This window comes from Monodelphis domestica, chromosome 2 (assembly GCF_027887165.1).
Source record: "Monodelphis domestica isolate mMonDom1 chromosome 2, mMonDom1.pri, whole genome shotgun sequence".
Taxonomy (NCBI): Eukaryota; Metazoa; Chordata; class Mammalia; order Didelphimorphia; family Didelphidae; genus Monodelphis; species Monodelphis domestica.
In genome coordinates, this window is record NC_077228.1 from 228,582,295 (window position 1) to 228,598,208 (window position 15,914).

The 15,914-nt window shown below is 34.8% G+C and overlaps 1 protein-coding gene across 7 annotated transcripts in view; it reads left to right on the forward strand.

Annotated features, from left to right (window-relative positions):
- The window catches only part of BPTF (bromodomain PHD finger transcription factor), a 182,810-nt gene that overhangs the window by 109,237 nt on the left and 57,659 nt on the right, over positions 1-15,914 (forward strand). For all 7 annotated transcript variants that reach the window (XM_056817277.1, XM_007482780.2, XM_056817276.1 and 4 more), the window contains 6 exons: positions 1,298-1,482; positions 2,792-3,147; positions 3,820-3,951; positions 10,762-10,891; positions 12,235-12,370; positions 15,379-15,645. In XM_056817277.1, coding sequence (XP_056673255.1) covers positions 1,298-1,482; positions 2,792-3,147; positions 3,820-3,951; positions 10,762-10,891; positions 12,235-12,370; positions 15,379-15,645 — 1,206 coding nt within the window. The remainder of the gene's footprint in view (positions 1-1,297; positions 1,483-2,791; positions 3,148-3,819; positions 3,952-10,761; positions 10,892-12,234; positions 12,371-15,378; positions 15,646-15,914) is intronic.

Consider the following 15,914-nt stretch of genomic DNA (forward strand, 5'->3'; position numbering starts at 1 on the left):
CATGATTCGTGTTCTTCTCCTCCCCTCCTCTCACCCCCCTCCCATAGTCACCGAGCAGTTCCACTGGGTTTTACATATGTCATTGATTAAGACCTATTTTCATATTATTAACAATTGCATTAGAGTGATCATTTAGAGTCTACATCACCAATCATATCTCCATCGACCCATGTGATCAGGTAGTTGTTTTTCTTCTGTGTTTCTACTCCCACAGTTCTTTCTCTGGATGTCAATAGCATTCTTTCTCATAAGTCCCTCAGAGGGGGCAGCTAGGTGGCTCAGTGGATTGAGAGTCAGGCCCAGAGACAGGAGATCCTGGGTTCAAATCTGGCCTGAGATACTTCCTAACTGTGTGACTCTGGGCAAGTCACTTAACCCCCACTGCCTAGCCCTTACCACTCTTCTGCCTTAGAGCCAATACACAGTATTGATTCTAAGATGGAAGGCAGGGGTTTTAAATAATAATAATTATAATAATAAATCCCTCAGAATTGTCCTGGATCATTGCATTTGCTGCAAGTAGAGAAGTCCATTACATTTGATTGTACCACAGTATATCAATCTCTGTGTACAATGTTCTCCTGATTCTTCTCCTTTTACTCTGCATCAATTCCTGGAGGTCTTTACTGTTAATATGGAATTCCTCCAGTTCATTATTCCTTTCAGCATAATAGTATTCCATCACCAACAGATACCACAATTTTTTCAGCCATTCCCCAATTGAAGCTCATCCCCTCATTTTGTAATTTTTTGCCACCACAAAACGCCAACCTGCCTATTTACCATTGACAACCTGGGCTTTTTCCCCCTGGATTTTTGAGCCAGGTCATAGTCTAATGTATTTTTCTACTTCTTTTTGGAGAAATTGTGAGAAGTACTAGCATTGTATTGCTCCCTCCTGCTCTGCCATCTCTTCTCATCTTTATAGATTTTCCTGTGTATTCCTCAATTGGAGCTGCCATGGGTGCTGTGCTTGCTTAGAGCATACCTTTCTCTGTAGCCTTTCCTAATTAGTGTTTCTAGGCTGGATTCAACTTAGAAACCCAAGTCTTCAGGCTTCTCGCAACTGTGTAAAAACACCTTTGAGTAAGGGTCTTGTCTATGAGTGAAATACATGAGTTTTTATGCATGGAATTGGTCCCCTCCCTTGGCTACTTTGTCTTTTTTTTTTAACTTGCTTTCTTATTCATATTTCTTAATCTTATTTGAGTACTTGATATGGGGAAGTTTTACTAATTCTAATTGATTATAGCAGCTGCTTTTTACCAAATATTGCTATTTAACTTTTTGTTACCAGATTTCAAATCAGAGAAATCTAATGGGGAAAGAAGTGATTCTCCTGGAACAGGGAAAGGTACACCTGGCTCAACTCGAATGGTTACAAGATTACGAAATCCAGACAGCAAGCTGAGTCAACTAAAGAGCCAACAGGTTGCTGCAGCAGCACATGAAGCAAATAAATTATTTAAGGAAGGCAGAGAGGTCTGTTTCTTTTCTTTTTTTTTATTTTTTAAAAGTAATTTTTGTTATTTATGCTGACATTTTTAAAATGAAGGGATACTAAAATTCTCTGTAGATTATGTAGATTTGTTATTGAGTTGCTTTTTCCACCTTTAAGTAAATTCTGTTTCTGTGAGATTAAAAGTGCTATTTATAATAAGTACAAAACATAATGTATATATATGAGACACTGTGGCAAGGTTGATGTAGAATTGACCTTAAAACCAGGAAGATCTGGGTTCTAATCCTTATTCTGGCACATAGTGACTATGACCCTGGGCAAGTTGATTAACCTCTCAGTGCTTTGGGGAACCCTACAATAGAATGTTGTGGAGAAGGTGCCAACCTATGTAGAGCAGGTTTCTTTACCTAGGACTTCCATATTCAATGAAAAAACAGTTATAGTCCTGTCCCTATTACAGATCCTTTCCACCTAAAAAATTATTGTAATTTTCCATAATCTCACCGAATATAAGATTTCAGGGGATCCACCTGCCTCAGCCTCAGTCAGCATTATATCAATGCTATAGATTTCCTTTAAAGTATTCTTTTAACCTTTGAACTCTTAGAAACTGCCTAAATTCAATAGTTAAGAGAGAGACTTCTATTCCATTCCCAGCCTTGATGCTAACCAGCTATGTTAGCTTAGTCTTCTAGGCCTTTGTTTCTTTATTATTAAATGAAAAGTTTCTTTTTCTTTCTAGCTCTAGGACTAATATTTGATTGTAAATATAGTAAAGTAGCAGATCAAGAAAGTATTTCAGGTGGTATTTACTGAATTGAAATTTCCTTTAGGTGACTTTTGGCATATAGGGAGCCAGGACTGGGGTCTAGAGAACCTGTGTTCATATCTGGCTTCAGACATTTCCTAGCTGTGTTACCTATAGCAAATCACTTAACCCAAGTTGCCTAAGTCTATATCACTCCTTAGTCTTGGATCCAATATTTAATATTGATTCTAAGATAGAAGGTATGGGTTTTAAAAAAAAAGGAAAGAAAGAAATTTATCTTGACAGCTTGATATTTCCAACCTAAAGTATACATTAATGGTTTAAAATGCTATTCATGTGTAGACATAATTTACCTGTATGGTTATTCATATTTTACATGTATTTACTTAATTTGATATAATTTAAATTTAATTTATTGCTTAATTTAAAATAGACTAATACTTAATATTTGATTGGATTTTATGGCTACAGGTTACTGAAAGTAAAAAGAAAGTTTGTCAAATCAATTTATATTTTTATATTTTAATGAAATCATTTTATATATCTGTTTCCTCGAGTAGGTTCTGGTAGTTAACTCTCAAGGAGAAATTTCACGATTGAGCACTAAGAAGGAGATAATTATGAAAGGAAATATCAACAACTTTTTCAAGCTAGGTCAAGAGGGAAAATACCGCGTCTATCACAATCAGTATACCACCAATTCTTTTGCACTGAACAAACATCAGCACAGAGAAGACCATGATAAGAGAAGGCATCTTTCGCATAAATTTTGCTTGACTCCAGCAGGAGAGTTCAAATGGAATGGTTCTGTACATGGGTCCAAAGTACTTACCATATCCACCCTGAGATTAACCATCATCCAGCTGGAAAACAATATCCCAGCACCATTTCTGCATCCTAATTGGGCCTCTCACAGGTAACAGAGAATGGACGTGGAACTCCTATACTGAACCTGCGGTCTGAATAGATTTCAGGGTAGGGTTTGAATTTGAGCTAGGGGGGAAAAACAACATAAATATAATTTCACTAATCTCTAATTAAAATTTAGCATTTCCTGGGGGGCAGCTAGGTAGCTCAGTGGATTGAGAGCCAGATCCAGAGATAGGAGATCCTAGGTTCAAATCTGGCCTCAAACACTTCCCAGCTGTGTGACCTTGGGCAAGTCACTTGGACCCCTATTGCCTAGCCCTTACCACTCTTCTGCCTTGGAACCAATACCCAGTATTGATTCCACGGCAGAAGGTAAGGGTTTAAAAAAAAATTAGCATTTCCTTCAGTTATGAAATGTAGACAGCAAACTTTCTTAGAACTTCCAAAGGGGTCCGTGATACACTAAACGGCTATAGAACCACATATTTAATGATTGTTGCATCCGTGAATAAACTTAGAAATGTTACCCAAGTTTTAATCAGGTCTAATTGCCAACAGATAACATATCATAGCAGAAACTTCTATTAAGAATATTTTTGCACTGCTTGCCAGAAATTTTTAAATGAAATTATCCTTATTTAATTATATACAATTATTAATACATTGTTTAAAATTTCAACTGACAGCATCAGTTTATCTTTATCCTTTATAAATATAGGTCAAATTGGATCAAAGCTGTTCAGATGTGTAGCAAACCTAGAGAATTTGCTTTGGCTTTGGCCATTTTAGAATGCGCCATTAAACCAGTTGTCATGCTGCCAATCTGGCGGGAATCTTTAGGACATACCAGGTAAGGAAAAAAGCTTGTCTTTATATGTACATTATAATTTATTCTCTCTTGTAATCCTGATTAGTCAGTAGTAGAAATTAATATGATTGAGAGGAGGGAAAAAAATCTTAAAAATAAAATACATTTTTTTTCTGTTGCTACTTAAATCATGCTAGTTGCCTAAGACCAATAAATTATTGCAAATTTTCATCATCCCCTGACCTCATAGCAATTGCTTTATAGTCTAAATTTGCTTAGGAAGTTGGAGCCACAGAACTGATTGCACACTTTAAATGTTACTTTGAAAATTTTTGGCCTTTGTAATTTAATAATTATTATGGTATGAAATATCCAAATATTTTTATATTTTAAAAAATTTGTGTAGAATTTTAAATGTGTTGTTATATAAATAAATTGTTATAATTGGATATGAACTGTATTTTTTTAATTAAAGTTTAAAAATAATACAGAAACATACAAAATTTAGAATCAACATGTTTAACTACTAATTGGAGAGGCTGGTAGGAGAGGGAAGATGGAATATTACATTTGATAAGCATTGTGTCATATGAAAGAGGAATTGCATTTATTTTTCTTGGTACCAGAAGATAGGAATGAGAATAGTGGGTAGAAGCTGGTGAGAAGCAGATTTAAACTTGATGTGAGGGAAAAGTTTCTAAAAGTAGTATGGCATAAAAGAGGCACAAAGGAGCATTCACAGTGGAGAAGATGGTGAGGTAGTAGGGAGAGCATTTGAACCTAACACTAATCATAATTGGCTCAATGGAAGAATATACACAATTAACTGGATAGAGAACTTGTGTGAAGGAAATTATTGAGTGGACTCCTTGTAGTCGGCTGGAAAAGCCAGCAATAGAGAGGTAAGGGATCTCTAGGCAGGAGACAGGCCTATCCTATTCCCTGGACTGCCCCCTGGGTGGCCCAGGCAAAGAAGAAAGGAGAGACAATTGGCTTACTAGTCCTGATGTGAGAGTAAGTGGACAGAGAGAAAGAACTGAGACAAGACAGAATTTCTTTTGCTGACTGGGGTGACCCACATGGTTGCTGCAGAACAGCAAGCTAAATGGAGAGCCTAGATTAGGGTAAATCTTCCATAAAAGTTATTTGCCTCCTCTCTCATCTTTCTCCCTTATTCCTTTCTGATTAATAAAATAATAAAATTTGCAGCCAGTCTCACAATTTTAATCAAAACAAAAGCTATCTTACCCTCCAGGAAAGGAGGAGGGAAAAAGGGATAAAAGAAAGGGGGTGGAACTGATAGAAAAGAACTCCAATTGGGGGAGGTGGAGGAAAGAAACTAAACAGGGGTAAACAAAATGGAAAATAACATACAATCATAATGGTACAAAAAAATTCTATAAGTCTAATAAAGGCCTTATTTCTCAAATATATAGAGAAATTAGTTGAATATATAAGAGTACAAGTCATTCTCTAATTCATAAATAGTTAAAAGGATATGAACAGGCAGTTCTCAGACAAAATAATTAAAGCTCTCAATAATCATGCAAAAAATGCTTTGCCACTATTATTTCGAGAAATACAAATTAAAACAACTCTGAGTTATCACCCCTGTACCTGTCAGGTTAGCCATTATGACAGAAAAGGAAAATGACAAAACTTTGAAGGAATGTGGGGAAAGCTGGGATATGAATGCATTGTTGGGGTAGTTGTAAACTGATCTAGTCATTCAGGAGAGCAAAACTGTACATACCCTTTGGCCCAACAATATCATTGGGTTTGTAGCCCAAAAAGGTTAAACAACAAAAAGAGGAAGTACCTATATGTACAAAAATATTTAAAGCAACTCTTGGGGGGGGGGGCAGCAAAGATTTGGAAAGTGAGGAGATACCCATCAATTGGGGAATGGTTGAATAAGTTATCAATTGGAGAATAGCTGAGTAAGTTATAGTATATGATTGTTTGGAATACAGTGGCATACTATTGTGCTATAAGAAATGATAAGCAGAAGGAGCTCAGAAAAACTGGAAAAGCTTAAACAAACTGAAGCAGAGTGAGATAAACAGGAGAACATTGTACAGTGACAGGAATACTTTATTATGAACAACTGTGAATAGCAGCTATTCTCAGCAATACAATGATCCAAAACTATCCCAAGGAACTCATGATTTTTTTTTTTAAAATGCCATCTACTTCCAGAGGGAAAGAACTAATCTGAAGCCAGACCTACCAAACTTTTTTCAATTTCCTAAATTTTTTCTATTTGTATTTCCTTCCACAAAAGGATTAATATGGAAAATTGTTTCATATGATTGCTATCATCTCAAGGGAGAGGGGGAGAGGTTGTGGGGGAGGGAGGGAGTGAATTGAAGATTCAATATTTGACAAATGTTGGAAACTTTTTGCATGTAATAGGCGGGGGAATAAAAATTTTAAAATGGAAGAAGGAAAGTAAAAGTGAAATGGTGCTACCTCTGGAGGTATCCTATCACTGGAAGCTTTCATTGGCTAGATCACCATTTATTTAGATGTTTTATAGAAGATATTCTTGTTCAGATAAACAGAGTAAATCAGGTCACTTCTGACATCCCTTCTAACTGAGATCTGAGAGCATTATCCCCCAATATATCATATATATCATGTATATTTCTCTCTTTTCCATATTTTGAAGGGTTTTTCCCCCTTCAGAAATGCTATATATGGTCAGTTTTCTGTTTTGAAATAGCAGTGTAAAGACAAGAGGGTCCTAGGTTCAAAATTGGCCTCAGACACATCCCATCTGTATGACCCTAGGCAAGTCACTTAACCCCCATTGCCTAGCCCTTACTGAGCTTCTGCCTTGGAACCAATACACAGTATTAATTCTAAGATGGAAGGTGAGAGAGTGGGAGGGAGGGAAAGAAATGAAAGAGCAGTGACTGTGGCCACCAGATACTTATGAGATTTGGTCTTCGAAAGGAAGGTAAGAGTTTTATGTTAAATTAACTGACAGTCAGTTTCCCTCTGGATGGAGTTGGAGAAATAAAGGGTTACAGACAGTGTGTTCTGTGTTTTCTGTGTTTTGATTCCCTCAGCTCTTCCATCTCATGTTTTAGACTAAGATTTAAATCCTACCCTAGCTCATTTTAGAAGGAAAGTAAGTATGGAATATCTCATAAATAAATATAATGTATTCTTGAGAGAGGGTAGCATATTCTAATATTTGGATAGGGAGCTCACCTTAGAGTCAGGATGACTTGGGTTTAAATTTGACATGCCAGACCTGTGACTCTGCCTGAGTAAGTCACTTATGTCTCAGTGACTCATGAAGTTATAGAACAGTTACTGATAACTATAGAGGCCTGGGGGGAGTATGGACAAAAAAATGTGTTCTCAAAAAATTATGCTATAATCCGACTATTTTTCTCCTTTGTATATATTTCTAGACTTCTTTTCCCTGATTACTCTGTATCCAAAAGTCTACATTTCATTTGCCTTATTGAAACTTTACTTTTAGAGGTGATTTGTATGCCCAATCGATTCTGCTTCATAGGATCATGGATCTAGATAGTGCCAGAAGGGACTTTTTTTTTAAAAATTATTAAACCCCAAACTGTTTATTGGCAGTAAGTCATATAGCGATACTTATTGGCTTTCATTTCTTCTTTTAAATTTAAATTAATTTATTTAGTCAATTTAGAACATTATTCTTTGGTTACAAGAATCATATTATTTCCCTCCCTCTCCTTCCCCCACTCTTCTCATAGCTAATGCACAATTTCACTGGGTATTACATGTGTCCTTGATCAAAATCTATTCCCATGTTGTTGGTGTTTGCATTAGGATGTTCATTTAGAGTCTACATCCCCAACCATATCTCCTTGACCCATGTATTCAAGCAGTTGTTTTTCCTTCTGGGTTTCTACTCCCACAGATTTTCCTCTGAATGTGGATAGTGTTTTTTCTCGTAGATCCCTCCAAGTTGTTCAGATCACTGCATTGCCACTAATATCCATTACATTTGATTGTACCACAGTGTATCAGTCTCTGTGTACAATGTTCTCCAGGTTCTGCTCCTTTTGCTCTGCATCAATTCCTGGAGGTTGTACCAGTTCCCATGGAATTCCTCCACTTTATTATTCCTTTGAGCACAATCGTATTCCATCACCAACATATACCACAATTTGTTCAGCCATTCCCCAATTGAAGGGCATCCCCTCATTTTCCAATTTTTTGCCACCACAAAGAGCACAGCTTTGAATATTCTTCTTTTTTCTTATCTATTTTTTTATTTAGTCAATTTCAAACATTATTCCTTGGTTACAAAAATCATATTCTATTCCACCCTCCCCTCACCCCGCCCTTCCCATAGCCAACGTACAATTCCACTGGGTCCTTGATCAAAACCTATTTCCATGCTGTTGATGTTTGCACTAGGATGTTCATTTAGGATCTATATCCCCAATCATATCTCCTCAACCCATGTAATCAAGCAGCTGTTTTTCTTCGGTGTTTTTACTCCCACAATTTTTCTTCTGAATGTGGATAGTGTTTGTTCTCATAGATTCCTTCAGGTGGTTCAGGGTCACTTCATTGCCACTAATGGAGAAGGCCATTACATTCGATTGTATCACAGTGCATCAGTCTCTGTACAATGTTCTGGTTCTGCTCCTTTCACTCTGCATCAATTCCTGGAGGTTGTTCCAGTTCCCATGGAGTTCCTCCACTTTATTATACCTTTGAGCACAATTGTATTCTGTCACCAACATATACCACAATTTGTTCAGCCATTCCCCAATTGAAGGGCATCCCCTCATTTTCCAATTTTTTGCCACCACAAAGAGTACTATAAATATTCTTGTACATGTATTTTTCCTTATTATCTCTTTGGGGTACGAACCCAACAGTGCTATGACTAGATCAAAAGGCAGACAGTCTTTTAGTGCCCTTTGGACATAGTTTCAAATTGCTCTCCAGAATGGTTGGATCATTTCACAACTCTACCAGCAATGAATTAATGTCCCGACTTTGCCACATCCCCTCCAGCATTCATTACTTTCCTCTGCTGTCATGTTAGCCAATCTGCTAGGTGTGAGGTGATACCTCAGAGTTGTTTTGATTTGCATCTCTCTGATTATAAAAGATTTAGAACACTTTTTCATGTGCTTATTAATAGTTTTGATTTCTTTGACAATTGCCTATTCATGTCCCTTGCCCATTTATCAGTTGGAGAATGGCTTGATTTTTTGGTACAATTGATTTAGTTCTTTATAAATTTGAGTAATTAGACCTCTCTCAGAGGTTTTTGTTATGAAGATTGTTTCCCAATTGGTTGCTTCCCTTCTAATTTTGGTTGCATTCGTTTTGTTTATACAAAACCTTTTTAATTTGAGGTAATCAAAATTATTGATTTTACATTTTGTGGTTTTTTTCTAGCTCTTGCTTTGTTTTAAAGTATTTCCTTTCCCAAAGATCTGACATGTATACTATTTTGTGTTCACCTAATTTGCTTATAGTTTCCTTCTTTATATTCAGGTCATTCACCCATTTTGAGTTTATCTTGGTGTAGATGTTGATCCAAACCTAATCTCTCCCATACTGTCTTCCAATTTTCCCAGCAGTTTTTATCAAATAGTGGATTTTTGTCCCAAAAGTTGGGATCTTTGGGCTTATCATAGACTATCTTGCTGAGGTCACTTACCCCAACTCTGTTCCACTGGTCCTCCTTTCTGTCTTCAGAAGGGACTTTAGAGACTTTCTAATCTACCCATTTCATTTGACAGATGATGAAACCAAGATTCATTTAAGTTAATTAAATGAGTTACTTGGATAATAAGTTAAAAAGCCAGTATCCAAATTTAGGTCCTGTGACTCCAAATTTGGCATTTTTTCCACTCCACTAATCCAGTCTTATAAGCAGTTATTAAATGCCTGCTATGTGCTATTTTTTGATTATATGAAGAAAAAGTAAAAAATAGCTTCTTCCCTTAAGGAATTTAAATTCTTTTGGAGGAGCTTTGGTAACTTTTACAAATTTGGGGGAGATCTTGTAGGTTAGCAGAGAATAATCTCAAGAGATTAGAAAAGAGAAAAGTAGTAACAATGTACTTTGCTAACTATAAAGTGGTAGGTGAAGGACTGAATGTGTGTATATGTAAGCATCAGCTAGTGCTATCTTCTCTCTATCTAGTTTTAGGACTTCAAGTCACTATTCAGCCTGGCCAGAGCATGGATTTTAGAGATCTTAACAGTCTGGAAATGTATAAAGAGAGAGACTTTACCTCCAACACTTACTGGCTGGCTGTCTGAACAAATTACTTAACCACTCGGCCTCAATTTCTTCATCTCTGAAATCATTATAATACTTGCGGCTATATATAATTTCTAACTCAAAAAACATTTTTATTTTATAATTACTTTAAAATTTTCTTAGTTGACATCACTACTTCCTTTGCTGAAACATTGTAATTCTTCCAGAGCCTAATTGATGGTCTTTGAGAAATGGCATGACACAAAAGTTCATCATCCTAAAGCCAAGCTTGATAATGAGTTTCTCCAAACTTGGATAAGCCTTAGTTGAGGACTAATCTTTAGATAAGAATATAACTTTTTATTAGGATTTTCTCAAAATGTTTCTGGGTTCTTAGGATCTGCTTAATTTGCAGCCTGCTGGCATTGCCTTGAAGAACCAGCTACCTCTGCAGCACAATGAGGCGTCATAGTGCTTTAATGGAGGTTGATAACATTGATTAGAAATAATGTTAATTGTAATGGGATAATATTCCTGATAAATTATTAATTTTAAATTCTTGTTAGTTATATAAACCACCAAAACCTTTCAAAAGGTATTTAATAATAATATACTCCTTTTAGATTACACAGAATGACATCAATTGAAAGAGAAGAAAAGGAAAAAGTGAAAAAAAAAGAGAGAAAACAGGAGGAGGAGGAAACAATGCAACAAGCCACATGGGTTAAATATACATTTCCAATCAAGCATCAGGTAATCTTCTCCATAATCTTTTATTTAGAATATTTTTCCATGCTTACATGATTCATGATTTTCCCCACCCCTCTTCCCTCCCCCTCCCAACCATAATCTTTTAACAGTCATTCAGTAAGCATTTACTAAATGCTCATTGTTAAGGCCCTAAATTAAGTATAAAGGAAGAGGAAAAAAAAACAGATCCTTAGAAAGATTCCTTATATCTAAGGAAACAACATGTAACCTTTAAATATGTACAAAGTTAAATACAGATCAGGGCTATGAAGAGACACTAGCAGTGAAGGGAATCAGGAACGAGTAGCCAATGGAACAATTGTCACTTGAGATGAACTTTCAAAGAAATGAGAAATTCTAAGAGGTAGAAGAAAAAAGAAAGTGCAAGGGAAAAATAGTTAGCACAGTGGATAGACTGCCAGATCTGGAGTTGGGAGGACTTGGGTTCAAATCTGGCCTCAGACATTTCCTGATTATGTTACTACCCTGGTCACTTAACCCTGATTGTCTAGCCCTTGCTGCTTTTATATCGTAATTGATGCTAAATCAGAAAGAGGGTTTTTTAAAGTTTTTTTTTTTTTTAAGAAAGAAAGTACACTCACAGTTCATCAGACTGGAGAAAAAGAAAGAATGGGGGATAATATCCAAGAATATTTTGAGATATAAAAAAGGGGAGAAAAGTTCATGGCAAAATGACCTCCATTTTCTCAGTCACATATAGAGTAAGGTCCTTTATTGTAAGGATGGAAAGGGTGCTTAAGGAAAAAGATTTGGAACTATCCTTGTGGAGAATAGAGAATCCACTAAATTATTAAAGTATAGAATCAGTAATATCTTCAAGGTATTATTAGTTGTTTTGGAGCCTCCTGTTTTGTAATTTGAATGTTTAAGGTTTTTTTAATGTAGTCCTTAGATTGGTTGACAGAAATAACTGTATTTACTCATTTTTAATTATCTTGCTCATTTAAAACTTTTTTTTTCCATCCAAACAAAATATAAACTGTTATCAGTTAATTCTCTGTTTAAGTTGTTGGGATAAGTATAGCTATAGGATTTTATATATGGGAAGGAGTTAGTTATTTAGTTACCCATGGCAAAGACAAAAGCAGATTACTTTCTATTTGTTCTCCTTGTATGTGTATTTATTTTTCTGTCATTGAGAAGAAGTCAATACTTTAATTTTCATTTTCCTTCTAAGTGATATTTCTTCCTTTCTTATACCCAATGAAAGAACCAGATCGATGAAAATGTTTGAATAAATATGATCTTATTTAGCTAAACCATACAAATACCTTATAATATGTGTCATTATGGTGTGTGATCATAATATTTCCCTTTTTAAACAGGTTTGGAAACAAAAAGGAGAAGAATATAGAGTAACAGGCTATGGTGGTTGGAGTTGGATTAGTAAAACACACGTTCATAGGTTTGTCCCTAAATTACCTGGAAATACTAATGTGAATTACAGAAAAATATTAGACAGTAAGTAACTTAAATTATTTTTCTATGTTTTAGATTTCTTGGTTTTTTTGACACCACATTGTCCAAATGCTAGGTGAAGATATTTTTCTTCTGCTTTCTAAATAGAACATTTTGAATTATGTAATTTGTTTTATTCATAAAGTATAAAAAAATTACCAAGTGAGATAAAGGAAACTCAGAGAGTAGTTGAGTTTCATAAATAAGCAGGTGTCCTAAATACTAGGTCACCTAAACAAAATTTGTCCAGGTTCATAAGTACCAAGGATACCTTATTTATTCTGATGCCACTTCTTCAAACAAGTCAAGAATCAACAAGTGGCCAAATAAGACTAAAGAGCCAGGTACTTTTACTTACTTGACTCCTGGAGGAGCCCCTAAGAAAAACCCAGTTTACAAACTTGTTAGTTTCTAGAGAAAACAAAAGCTACTTAGTTTGTGGACTGATATCGTATTTTAAGGGAAAATGCTAGAGATAAGAGCAGAGATAGAGCTGTCATTTGATAGCTGGCAGTAAAGTTGAAGAGGGAAGCACTCAGACAGTGATATAGCCTGGGATTTAACTAGACAGGAACCAACATCCCTATCTGCCTCATCAGACAGTAAATTTTTATAATGATGACATTACCCTATCAAGAAAAAAATCATGTTGGAAAAGTACATATGAAATTTTAGGAAATTTTTCATCAAAGTGGTTAATTATGAACTTCCACAGAGGAGTAAGAGTGACATAATAACTAATATTAAGAGCTAATAATTTAAAGATTACACTTAAACATTAAGCATTTAATCTGAAACTAGTGCTTTAAGGTTTATAAAGTATTTTATATATGCTCATTTTTTTGATTCTCGCAATAATCCCCTGAGTTAAGTGCTATTATTATCCTAATTTTACAGATGATGAAACTGTGGCTCAGAGAGATATTAAGTGACTTACCCAAGGTCTCACAGTCAATTGATTTCAGGTCTTTCTGACTAAAGTAGCACTCTAACGCTTAACTTACACATCATCCTTCTTTTCCCCAAAGATCCTAAATAAAAGAAATATTAATATATTTAATAGCATAATAAGCACTGTTCTTTATAATGTAATTTTATCATAAACTCTTAGCTGTGTAATGTAATTAGCTAACATTTATGCATAAAGAGTATTTCATAAGATGTTCAGCTCTTTGGGGCTTGTATTAGCAGGTGGGATGGTATCAGCTCAGTCTTATGTTCTCTAGCTACTAAATGGGCCCCATTCAGAATTGCCTTGGTAAAACTGTGGAGACAGATTGAATTTGTATACTGCAATGCTGGAAACATGATCTGCTTGTCTTTCAATAGTGCTGTAATTTACTTCATGGCAGTCTTGTAAGTAGAGAGTGTTAAATATTTGTTGATCATTTTACTTGATTATAATAGAAATCAAATCTGTGCATTAATATCTATGTAATAAGTCCAGATTTTTTTATTATATAGGTTCTGAGCTATTCCGTAAATCACTAAAATGTAGAAATGTTGTTCTTTGTATTAAAGATATTATATTATAAGTGTATTTGTTTTAGTGGGACTTTACCTATACAGTAAATTGGTTATCTAGTCAGGCTTGTCCAGGATATCTTTTTTTTTTCCTTTCAATTCCCCTAAATTAATTCCCAGTAATAGAGTAATGCTATCTATTTGGATTTTGTCATCCTTTCCACCCATCCTTTGAGCCAATTCCACTTGTCCTAAGATGCAGCAGTGGAAGAAGCAATAATGTAGAAGCTGTTCAAAGGGACATGGTAGATAGCTGCTGTAGGAATGGCAATGGTGAAGAAAGCAGTCGTGGAATATTCTTTTTCTATTATATCTTAGTAAACTTCAATTGTAGTGGATAGTCAGTTGCCATATGATATAAACACTAATAGATTTTGTAAGGATAATGCAATATTTGATATTTATAAAGGAGCTGTTTGAGAAGTTATCTGTTAAATATAAAACAGGCGTCAATAATTTTTAAGTGCACATATTGCAAGGAAAAAAGGGATGTGCTTTCATTTTTACACTTTGGGAAAGAGTTTTAAGCTTATATGTGGATTAACCAATAATGAATTCATTTGATATGAATATTTTTTTCAAAAATCTCATTCATTATTGATGAAAAAGTGTCAAACACTAAAACATAAAATTTATGGGATTTTCAGTGATTGAAGATTATTTAGTGGAGGTAAGGCCAAGCTATTTTTTAAATAAAAATGTTCCAAGTAAGGAGTATGTCACTTTGGTTTGAATAATTGGTACATATTAATTGGATTTGCCTTGTATTCACTCGTTTAACAGAATCTTCATAGAACTGTAAATTATCTGAAGATTGTTACTCTGCCTCCCTTTCCCTCTCTCTATTCTTCCCTTCACTGGTACTTTGCCCTCCCTCCTAGTGTTCTCATTTATATCCAACTTATGTATATACTCCTTTCTTATATCCAGCACCTCGCTCCCACCTCCTATCCCCAGTAAATACCCAACTATGCTATTTGTTGAAAAGCATCATAGTACCTGAAATTTATACTTAAGAATGTGTGATAGATTACCTCTTCCAGAATGTATCTGCATTTAAATGGGTGATTGAAGTCCAGAGAATAATTCTAAATAGAATTTCAGTCTTCAGGTTATGTACAGAAGTAGATTTCTTGCTGTCTATGAAATTGTACCAAGTGGTTTCTACTATTTTGCTTATTCTAATGGCTAGGCCTGGGTTATAAATTTGGGGAGGAAATATTAAAAACCATGTACTTTTTTTGAGCAAAATAAATAAATCAGTATAAAGTGCTACAAATTTTTTAAAGAAAGTCATTATTTAACACTAAGATTATAGCATAATATAATACATTATTGAATGCTAAGAGACTCTAGTATGTAAATAGTTTTGATTCACAGTAAAAAAAGAAGTGTTTATTCCACTATACCAGATACGCAAAAATAAATGTGTAGAATTATTAAAATACTGGTAGTACTTCATTATTTTAATATTTGATTCTTTCTAGCCAAAAATCTTGACTCTGGTGAAAATGAATGTGAACTAGATAAAAGAAAAAATCTAACACAAAGTCCAACAAAAATAAAATTAGAGACCAACTCTCAGAAAAGCAAGGCAAGTGATTCAGAAGTGCTACAAGAAATAGACCAAACTGAAATGGAAACTACAAAAATTTGCGAGAAGAAAGACCAAACTAAAGAAGAAAGCACAATGCTTAAAGAAAAACCTGAAGTTGATGTGACATCTTCAGATGTGGTTACTGCAAAAAGAAAAGGTATAGCAATTATTATTTATTTGTATATTAAATGCAAATAGATGTGTATGTGTATATGTATGTACATGCATACATAAATATATCGAAGAGTTTATTTTTTCAGTTGTTGAATGCTCCCCATACCTTTGTAGATTTCATCTACTGCTATTTAGTAGGTGATCTTCAGTAGCTTTGACCTAAAGTTGATTATCCTGGAACCAACTTTGTAGTAAGATCCATGTGTCTGGGTCATGTATGTGTATGTCTATGTTTAAGATTACACAGTATAT